The sequence below is a fragment of the Pyrgilauda ruficollis genome, unplaced genomic scaffold (genome assembly GCF_017590135.1).
Source record: "Pyrgilauda ruficollis isolate IOZ18807 unplaced genomic scaffold, ASM1759013v1 scaffold13, whole genome shotgun sequence".
In the NCBI taxonomy this organism is placed as follows: domain Eukaryota; kingdom Metazoa; phylum Chordata; class Aves; order Passeriformes; family Passeridae; genus Pyrgilauda; species Pyrgilauda ruficollis.
Window position 1 is genome coordinate 12,447,766 of NW_024511432.1, and position 10,882 is coordinate 12,458,647.

Below are 10,882 nucleotides of genomic sequence, written 5' to 3' on the forward strand. Positions count from 1 at the left end.
GATGCATTTCTCAGAAACACTTTTGATCATCTTAGGACTGTGCAAACCAATAGAGTTTTTCAAGAAACTGGCACTTTTTCTTTGTGATGGGAGCTAGAGGCTGGCATTATCTTAGAGGTCTTTTCCAACCTCACTGATTCTGATTCTGTGTATTGCAATTACTTGTAATGATATGATGACGCTGAGGAGTATTTGGGGTTCTCTTACTGTATTATGTGTTATGTGAACCAGCTCAGTCCAACACCACCGTTACACTGCTTGCAGAAAGCTATGCACAGAACCTGCATGTTGGTGATTTTTACGGTGAGTTAAGAATTTTTGCTAAAGGTGATTTTTACTGTAGAATTTATACTAAAGGTAACTCAAATACAGGCTTGTGCTAAGTCCAGAAGCAAGACCCTTTCATTTGTACTGTTTACCTCCTGATCCACCTCTGCCTCTATGAGTGTAACTTCTGCTTGCTGTGGGAGATGAAGTCATTGTACAGTTGCCAATTCTTTGACTGACTGACAAAAGACATGAGCCATCAGTACTCTGTTATGTTGTTAGAGGTGGAAGTTTTCTTGTCCTGCTAATTCTGTTACTTATAGGCAGAAAAGACTCTCCTCCTGTCTCACGTTCCAAGCCCCTGCAGAAGTTGGGTAAAACCAACAAACATATGCATTTCAATTGTGCTTTAATTCCAGATTTGCTCATTTTGAATTTCTAATGTCATAGGGGGGAAAAGTGCATTTAGCAAACAATGTGGTACATTACATTTTGATTATGCATTGCTAGAACAAGGCAGTGTCATAATTTATGTCTTGAGATTATTAAAATGTTATAATGCTAAATAGTTAATGAAGAAAATCTATCACAGCTGTGACACAAAGGGGTTGCCCGTAGTGCTAGGACAATAAATGCCAGCAGTTCTGTGTCTCTTTGAGCAAACCCAGTTATAATGTGTTGTTTCTCTTGGTGCTGCAGCATGTTAAACAATACAAGGACGACTCTTATGAGTCAGAGAAAAGCCCAAATAGCTCAGTGACCTACCTCTGACTGAGGCTGTAAACTGACACTTTTTTAAAAAAGGATTCAGCATAACACATGCATTCAGTGATATTTCCCTCAAATTTTTTTCTCTCTTGCAACTTTCTGACAAGAGGAATGTTCTGTAATCAGTAATTTATTTCCTCCATTAATTTGTCCAGTCCCTCAGCTTCCTCTATTCCTGTATCAAGAATTCCATTCATTTTAATATTATAATTTATCTCCACAGATTTTAATCTTCAAAGTTATTTTAACATTTGATGCATTGACAATGTTATAAACCATCCATTCTTGTTTTCACGGATCCTTTTCTGCAGACCTGCTCCCTAGCTATTGATTTCTATCACAACACATGCTGACTTTGTAGGGCATTACTTGTCCAGGTTGTTTTTAATTCTCATCCTTTTTGCATCAAAGCTCCCAGCTGTACCCAGTTCACCACCACATCCAGCTTTCCAGAGCTCTTTCTCTGCCAGCTGATTAACAAACAGTGGGCAGTGCTGGGCTCCCAGGTTCTCACTGAGCTCCTCACAGCAGGACTCGCTGCTCCAACAGGGAATTGCTGATAGTTCATCCACCAGCACTGCTTTGGGAACAGCAGTTCTCTAGTCCAATTTATACCAGGTTCCTTAATAGATATGAGAAAGTTTTGTGAGATGGTGTGAAAATCTTATTTTAGACTGTGGTAGCTACTGCTAATATCCCGGTTTCCAAGGCCTGTTATCCTCCTATAGCAACAAATGTGATTGCATTGACTTGATTTGTTCCTTGATAAATCCATGGAGGCTATTATCACCTTCTGGTATTCTAGCTGCTTACAAACAGGATTACAGCATTATGTATTTTAATAGGCACAATATATAAATGAAGGCTTTAAAAAATTGAAACATCATTAATTTTGAACATTTAATATTAATACAGCAGTTTACCTAAGGGACCGTGTTATGTGTCACAACTTCTGTACTTTTACAATTCCTACACAAATCTTCTGCACACAGTGAGCTTGCTGAAGTGCTCAGGGTCCCCTTTTCCTCCTCTGATTGCAAACACTACCAACAAATGATGGCAATACCTCCAGTGGGTGTGGGAATGAGCAAGCTGCTCCTGGCTGTGCCACTGCTCCCAACGCTGGACTGAGGAGCACCTCAAGGCCCTGTATTAGCTGGGACTGAGGCTGGAGATGGAATGGTTCCAAACCCACATTTGTCTTGATGACATTCACCCAAAGTTTATCAGTTTTGGCTGACTTCTCAGTTACTGCTGTTTTGCTAAGTTGCTAGATATGTGGAAAATAAATCTCCCTTTAAAACACAAACACCTAAGGCAGAGTAATGTTAAACAGAGCTGCTGGTTGACATTTCCTAGTTATTGTCCCTGTTTCTCATGCCATGGCACCCTCTAGAACCTGCCAGACTCTGGCCATCTCTGGGGATGCCTCTGAGTCAGAGGCAGAACTGGAGTTAATGGAATGTTCCATGATGGCTCCAAGTGTCCACTGTAAACACCCACCCACCCCCGGCTCCTTGGCAGTCAAGGGCTTCTCTGGGTGGGCTTTTTGGGATGCAAGTCACAATCTGGATCTTTATGCAGGACTGGCTTTAACGTCACCTGCCTGAGCCTTTCTTCACTTGTCCCTTTGCTTCAGCTACAGGACCTTTGTGCTGTCTGGATCCATTTGAAGAGAGGGAGAAAGCAATCTTGTCTTTTCTTTCATATGGCACAAAGGAAAATATACTTTAAAATTAATATCTGCATGCACAAAGGATGTGAGTTGTTCACCAAACAGATTGCACAATGGTTTTCAATTTTTACTGACTGCTACTTGCATAGATTGTGACAGTTCCTGAAATGAGTGACACCTCTATTGTAAAAGTGGTGTCAGACAGAACTCTCCCTCACTATATCCACAGAACAGTATTATGTCAGACCACACTGTACTCTCTGGTTAATACTGTTTAATTGTAGCAATCTGGGTTTTTTACTAGTTTATTGTGAATAAGCTTTTATTATTTTCATCTTGAAAATTCTCTCAGACTTTTCTGTAGTTTCTGAGGATTTTAGTTTCTATTCTGCAACTGAGGGAGCACATCAGTGCAGTACAGGACAGAAGTACTTTCAGATTAGTGGTAAAGAATGGGAAGGAAACATAAAGTATGGGATAATTGGTGTCTTTTTGTTTTGTCCTACAAACAGCAGATCTTGTTTCTCCTGTTCTGCATGCAGTGAAACACCAGCTTTGTGCTATATTGGCAGGACCAATGCTGGTAAAACACCTCTTTGTGGATCTGTAGCTCAATGCCTTGAATCAGCAGCCCTTCAGGAGGGCTGTGTTCTGGGTCTGCTGCAGCATCTCCTTGGCTGGACACTAGAAATGTGCACACAAAGAAATACACTTTATTGTAAGTCAGGAACAAGTGCTCACTCCAAGTTTTTATTGAAATTGAACACAGTACTCAAGCATAGTTCTGTTTGAGAATCTAGATAGCTAATTTCTGGTTTTACAGTGTGCCTCAGTTAACCCTTCTGGTGTACATTCCCAGGAACATGGAAGTGAGCAGGCAGCTTGTCTCTCAGCCAACCACCACCGTGTCATCCCCAATGAACTGGTAAGTTGGGACCTCGAGGTTTAAGGGAGCAGGGCCTTTCCTGATCCTGCCAGAGGCGTCATAGTGCGAGCCGTGGCAGGGGCAGTAGTAGCCGCCGAAATCCCCGGAGTTGGCGATGGGGACGCAGCCCAGGTGAGTGCACACACCCACCAGGATCACCCACTCGGGCTTCTTCACTCTGTCTAGGTCGTGCTGCGGATCCCTCAGCTGAGACAGATCGACGCCAGCCTCCTGACTAATTTCTGCCTGGGTTCTGTGACGCACAAAAAGGGGCTTCCCTCTCCACTTGAAAGCCATGTTCTTGCCTTCTGGAATGTCAGACAGCTTGATCTCAATCTTTGACAAGGCCAGCACATCAGCAGAGGCACTCAGGCTGGAAATGAACTGGGTGACAACATTCTTGGCAATGTAGGCAGTTGTTACACCTGTGGCTGCAGTCATCAGGTAGGAGAAGCCTTTCCTGGAATCGCTGCTGCCCTGGGAAGAGGCGTTGGCATCCTGCACGTCCTGGCGGCGGTAGGCCGAGAAGTCGGGGACGGCGACATCGTTGTGGACAAAGCGCACGCCGGCGGGGGCTGCACGGAAAAGGACAGCAGGTGACACCCCTTGCAGGTAAAACACACTGTCATGCATTGAAATTATGATTAATGGCATTTTTGGAATAATGGGTAAAAGTTATTCCAAAGTCTGGGTAGGAGTCCATTAGTTAAGCGTTTTCATTTTAAGTTGTATGAAAATGGTTTTCAGAGGGAATTTTTGGTACACCAACAGGTGATCTGGGAAACTGATTTCCCTATTCTTTGAAAAAGAAACCTGATCAGGGTGCGGAAAATCTGTGAGAAGTTCTGGACTTCTGGGGAAAAAAAACTGATTTTTCAGTAAATTTCAAGAAAAAACTCGAGTAGGATACCATGACTAGCTCAGAAAAGACAGACCTGTTTTCCATTCAAATGTTTCCTTGTAAAGAGCTGCTAAGAAGAAACCTGATGTAGTGAAGTTTGCACATCTGCAATGTAACACTTTTGTGGTTTTTTTTTGTCTGAAGTAACTTCTATGCCTGTAATAATATTAAATGTGTGGTTAAGCATTTTTAAAATTAAAATTATCAGGCATCCTCTTTAGTATTAAATTTTTATCCTAGCTAAAAGCCACAGTAAATAATTTTAAACCTCCAGACCCCAGGCTTACTTTTTAAAAGATTTAGGGATAAAGCTAACAACTATCCAATTTCAAGTGGGATTCCCCCATCAAACCCGTGTGCTCAAGTAACAGGATATAAGGGATAACTAAAAGGCCTCCCATCAGTTTCTCCAGCAAAAGAAAGCTGCTTCCTCCACTGAAAATCTATAAGCCAAAGAAAAGAACATGGCAAGTACAGAACACATAACTTGCCAAAGTACAACCCTTTACTTGAAAAGTATTATTTAGTCTTTATATTTTCTAGCAGTTGGCACAAACTTAACAGATGTCTCAAAGTACTTAAGCCCTCAGGGATTTATATGCAGTACAATGAGGATAGTAACTACATTTATTTACAAGTAACTCAGCAATGAGAAGGTAATTGCAAGGATTTTAACTGCAAAGAAATTAAACTGAAAATCGAAATTCTGAGATAGTACTCCATACTAAATTATTTCAGTATAAGACTTAAAGCATTTAGTAACATGTAATATGATTAACTTCTAAAATTTTTGCTATACTCAGTGAAAAGCATGTTTGACGTTAATTGAAATGTAGAGCACAGCTAAATGTCAGCTATGTCAGTTCCAGACTTGTAGAATTTTCACCTGAACAAACTCTTTACAGCTGAGGGTCAGGTGAAGTACACAGCTCTATTGCTCCAGAGCATCTTCAGCACGGCACTGCCCTCCCAAATTAAACGTGGGCACTCTGCAGCAGCTCGTTCCATCGGTGCCAGCTGCAGAGCTGGGCACAGTTCGGCAGGGACAGCCACAGCCCCTGGGCCAGAGCTCGGGTTCTGGAGTGACCTCGGGGCCACTCCCTGGCTGATGCTTTCCCGACCTGGGTAAAACACTCGGTGTGCTCTTGCTGCACCCCTCTGTTCTCGCGCCCGCGGTTAAAACCCTTCCCCAATGACAGAATTTAGCTGCGTTTCCTCAGCGGTAAAACAAAAACCACCTGAGCTGTTTCCCTCACCGGAGGTATCCCGAACACAACGCTGTGCTGCGGGCTGGCCCTGCTCGGGCAGAGGACACACTGTGTCCCTGCAGCCTGCCCCTTTCTGGGAGTCACTGAAAGGGAGCTGGCATTCAGGTGCCCTTGACAACCTCCGTAGCTGTAAATGCGTGCCAATTACAGCGGTGACAACAGAACCAGCATTACAAACCCCAGCCGGCCCAAGCCCCGCAGCCCGCCCGCCTGCTCCCCTCCCTCCCGGCTCTGCTCCCCCGCCCGCCGGCCGGACCCGGCTCTCCCCCCGGGCCGGGCCGGGCGGTGCCCGGGAGCGCTGGCAGGGCCCCCGCCGAGCCCGCGGCCGTGGCAGTCCCGGCTGCCGCTCCCCGGCCCGCCCCGCCGCTCCCCCGGCCCGCACCGTTCAGGCTGGCGCTGGCGACGAGCCCCCCGCGGGCGGCGCGGCCGCTCAGGGACTCCCGGCAGAGCAGAGGCCGCTTCAGGTCCAGCGGCACCTTGTGTTCCCGGTGCGCGGCGGCCGGGGCGAGCGGGCGGAGCGGGCCGGGCACGGCGTGTGCGGCGGCGGACACGAAGGGCGCGAAGGGCCCGGCGCGGGCGGCCACGGACAGCATGGCGGCGTCCCCGCGGCGACCTTCCCCGCCGGCGCGCGCCCCGCACGTCACGGCGCCGCGGGCTCGCGCGGCGGTGACGTCACGCGGCGGCGCGCGGGGGTGACGCAGGCGCGGAGCGGGGTGCCCTGAGGGGAGCGTGCGCAATGGAGGGCTGCGGCGGCTGCGCCTCCGGCTCCTTTCCCTGGCCTCGTTCCTGTCTTGTTAAAAATTTTTTTCCTCCCTTTTACCCTTTCCCTTCCGCTCCTTCTCCGAGGCGCAGCTCTCCCTCGGGCTGTTCCCTGGGGCAGGGCGGGCCGTGTGCTGCAGGCCTGTCCCGCGGTCCCTGCTAGCGAGGCTGAATCGGAGCGGGGCATTTCGGGGTTCGTGAGGCGCTGGGGACACGCCAGGGCCCCGCGCCTCCTGCGGGACACGGGTCCTTCTAAACACTGCCATGGAGCCCAGAACACCTTGCAGGGCCTAACGTGGTTTTCCCTTGCTGTTCTTAGGAGGTGATTCTGAGCTGTGTAATAACAGTACTTAGAAGAGAACTGTGTCGCTTCTAAGATAATACATGCTCTTTATTATTCTGTTTCTTGTGCACTGCATGATTTTTGTCCCTTTTTGTTTCTTTTTTTCTCTTTTCCTTAGCTTACTCATTCAATTTTTTTTTTTTTTAATTTTTTGTGTGTGTCTTTGGTAGTCTTGGACCAGTTTCAAGTTGGGAAAAAAACTTAATTTTTTTTTAGCTTGTCATAAATTGGTTGGGGGATAGATTTTACTTACTATTTGAGAATGCAAAGTGTGTTTGACAACAACTGAATCCACTCTAGGGGCTGTTCTGGGGTAGGGGTTAATTGCAAGGGGACAGTAAATATATCACATAAATACATTATATATGTGTATGTATATCACTCTGGGCTAACGGAGAGAACCACTCTACCACTAGTGAAATAAATAAATAAATACCTGTTGAGTTTTTTGGTGGTTTGTTTTAGTTTTGGATTCATTTTTTGCCTTAAATGACTTTATAATAGCAGTCTTACACTTGTTACACCTTCCAGTGGTAGGATTTAGTTTGGTACAGGTGAACACACTGGTGGATGCATACCTACTCCAGTCAGCCCTTTTAACCAGTTCAAACTCCTGGAAATTCCCCAAACTGCAGGATAAACTTGACACAGAGATATGTTTGAAGACATTTAGGCTGAGCCATCCTCTAGAAATCTTACAACCATTTCCCAGCTCCCCAGCCCAGTCCATTCATGCAAGGCTGTGAAGCTTTAGTGGTTCCTACTGGCTCTATGAAGAACTATTCTTTTGAAATTCAGATCTTGCTAATGATATTGCTACTAAATTATTTTATGATTGTGCATTAAAACCTCCCCCATCTTTGTAGCATGCTAGTTTAAGGACTGGCCTTATTAAGATTTATTTAAGGGGTTGACTTTTTCATTTTCTTTTTAACTGTTAACTGTACTGAAATATGGTAGCTCTAATTAAGTGGGATGGATCATTCCAGTCCCAGTACTATTGATCTATAATTTATTTCTTTCCCAGCACGTTTGTGACATCTAAGCCTCAGTAGATAACGATTTACCCAAGTCAGTTCACTGTACTGCTGGTAACTGTAGTCACTGGTGATGCACTAATTAAAGGACACCATAATAATATTCTGGAGCAAAGGTAATTGGTAAAAACTCTGGAGGCAAACACTCAATATATGGGTGGGAATAAACAGTATTCAGGTTGTGAGGGTAAAAAACTGGGCACTGTTTTAACAGCAGAAGTTTTATAATCATCATTTAGGAGGAAAAGAGCTACAGAAACATGATATTTTCAATTACCTAACAGATTATAGAATTATTATCCTAGAATCAGAAGGTGCTGAATTGGAAGGGACCCATCAGGATCACCGAGTCCGGCTCCTGGCCCTGCACAGGACACCCCCAGCGTCCCACTGTGTGCCTGAGGCGTTGTGCAAACACTTGTTGGGCTCAGCCAGGCTTGCAGCTGTGCCCCTGCCCTGAGCAGCCTGCTCCAGTGCCCAGCCACCCTTTGGGCTGCCCAGCTTTTCCTGCTCTCCAGCCTAAACCTCCCCTGGGGCAGCTCCCAGCCATTCCCTCCAGTCCTGTCACTGGTCACGGGAGTGACAAGAGCTGGTCCTGCCCTTCTGCTTCTCCCTGTGAACCACACTGAGCTCCCACGGGAGACCTGATCCCAACTGAGCAAGTGCTGGTGCAGCTAAAGGAGACATTTTGTGGTTCACCATGAAAGCGAGGACTTTGGATAATATTTATAGAAGGATTTGTTAACAGGTGTGGGGTTTGGGGTTTTTTTGTTGGTTTTTGGTGGAGATTTTTAAAGGATTCTGAGTTTGGCAATGATACCAGTTTTGAATTTGCTATCCTGGGTGAGCTGTTTGGCAGATATGGCCTCATCCCAAACAATATATTATTCTGGCTGGAGGGGACTGTTCTCAGAGATGTTTGGCAAAATGTGCCTGCTACTTGTGGAGCTTTTTGATAAAATGAGGTACTGTTGTAGGACAAGAAGAAATGGGTATAAATTGAAAGAGGGGAAATATAGGTTAGATACCAGGAAGAAATTCCCTGTTGTGAGAGTGGTGAGACACCAAAACAGGTTGTTCAGGGAAGCTGTGGATGCCTCAAGCCTTGAAATGTCCAAGGCCAGGTTGGAAGGAGCTTGGAGCAACCTGCTCTAGTGGGAGGTGTCCCTGACCATGGCAGATGGAACAAGATGATCTTTAAGGTCCTTTCCAGTTCCTTAACATTAATTCTATCATTATTTGGGAAAGAATGGTTGTAAATTTTTTTAAAAACTTAAATCTGATTTCAAATTCCAGTGTGGTTAGAACACAAGTAAAACATTAAAATATTACAGCAAAAAGGAAATATATTCAGTTATCAGAGTTCAAAAAAAAATTATTTTTAAATGGCTAAGCAAATTCTGGTGTGTAGGTGTTTCTTTGAGAACTGTTGTTCAGCTTGTATTGCTGAGCATCAATACTGAGCATTTGCCAGCCAAACATGAAAGTGAAATGCCAGCATGTCATTGTGTAAACCATCCAAACAGATCTCTGTGATTGTTTTTGTGCATTCATACAAGCATTAGCCTCATGTAAATTTATGCTGCTTAATGTTCCTGTCCTCCTAAAGTTAAAAGTTCATTTGCATCAATACAAAAGCTATAAGATGTCAGGGCTGCAGCATTATGAAGTAGATGAAAAGTATTGTAATGCTTTTGGGTATGTGCAGTGCCTTTCTCCATGTAAAATTCATTCTTGTGTTTGTTTTCCTTAGAGATAAACTGCAGAACTTGGATGGCTTTTTGCTAAAATGTTGGTCACCCCAGGCAATTTGATCTCACCAGAAAGTTATCTTTGCGTTCTTTGCCATCTTGCATCATTTTTGTGCCCTGAAAACTCAGTGCTACTAAACTTGAGACTTTAGGATTTACATTTGCTTCTTGGATTTGAATTGTTGATCATTTTTTTTCTCCCTGAATAAGCTTGTTCAGAAATAAAAAAAACCCGAGAAAACAAACAAACCACCAAACTTCACCTGTGAAGTGTTGTTAGAACAGCATTGTTCGTCAGCTGCTTAGATAAGTGCGCCCTACTCTGAGAGCAGCTCCAAATGTCTGCAGTGGTTCCTTTGCAGAATTAATGTCCATTACAGTGATTTTGGTCTCGTGGTGTGACACTGGGGAAGCTGTCATATAAATTTGAAGACAGATTTGTGTATGCAATACAGTTTGTTTAAGGTTAAAATTATGGAGACCCTTTAATAGTTAGTCTTTCTTTGAGTGTTCTTTGAAGTTGATCTGTCACTTTGAAAAGTCACAGGGTGTGATCTAAGGGAATATATATGAAATGTGAGGAATGAAAATGGACAGTAAAAATGAGGAAAAAAAAATCTGGGAATATTTGATTGGTCAAACATTTCTCTCCTGCTACTCAAATTAGTTGAAATAATGACACATCAGTGCTACAGTCTAATCTAAATTCAGGTCTTTTTCAGTCAAGGAAGTACTAAGTTCAGGTATCATGAGGGAAGAAGAGATGGGCTGTCAGCTTTTTACTACTCTTTCCATTAATGCAGGGGTGATCAGCAGGTGTTCGCAGCCATCTTATTCTAGATCTCTTACAGCCCTGCTCAGTAAGGCCAAGATAAATTGCCTGGAGCAGAAGGGCGTGAAATATCTGTTTCTGACAGACTTGCACTCAACGTTTTGTGTATAAAATACTCAAATAAGAGATGCGTACAAAGAAAGCATATTTCTCTGCTCTGCACAAAAAAAAAAAAAATCTCAAAGCAAGCACATGAAGCATTCCATTGGGCAGAAAAAATGGGATTTTCTGAGTCAGTTGTAGAAAGGAAAGAAAAAAAAAACGTTCAAGGAAATTAAATTAAAAAGGCGAAGCCTAAGATCTAAGATTACATCAAAGATTTACATAATTGTGGGATGGACAAAAAGAGTCATATA

The 10,882-nt window shown here is 44.2% G+C and overlaps 1 protein-coding gene across 1 annotated transcript; it reads right to left on the reverse strand.

Annotated features, from left to right (window-relative positions):
• Positions 1-3,440: 3,440 nt before the first annotated feature.
• Positions 3,441-6,453, reverse strand: LOC121348906 (cytochrome b-c1 complex subunit Rieske, mitochondrial). Its single transcript, XM_041458911.1, has 2 exons — positions 6,187-6,453; positions 3,441-4,210 (listed from the first exon to the last, which is right to left on the reverse strand). Exons 1-2 carry the CDS (start codon positions 6,395-6,397, stop codon positions 3,600-3,602), a joined length of 822 nt encoding a protein of 273 aa, XP_041314845.1. The 5' UTR covers positions 6,398-6,453; the 3' UTR covers positions 3,441-3,599.
• Positions 6,454-10,882: the final 4,429 nt, after the last annotated feature.

Excerpts from the sequence above, each read along its gene's own strand:
- LOC121348906 (XM_041458911.1), bottom strand. The coding sequence starts at position 6,397 with ATGCTGTCCGTGGCCGCCCGCGCCGGGCCCTTCGCGCCCTTCGTGTCC. Across the intron at positions 4,211-6,186 it reads CGCCAGCGCCAGCCTGAACG|CCCCCGCCGGCGTGCGCTTT; the intron begins GTGCGGGCCGGG and ends TTTTCCGTGCAG.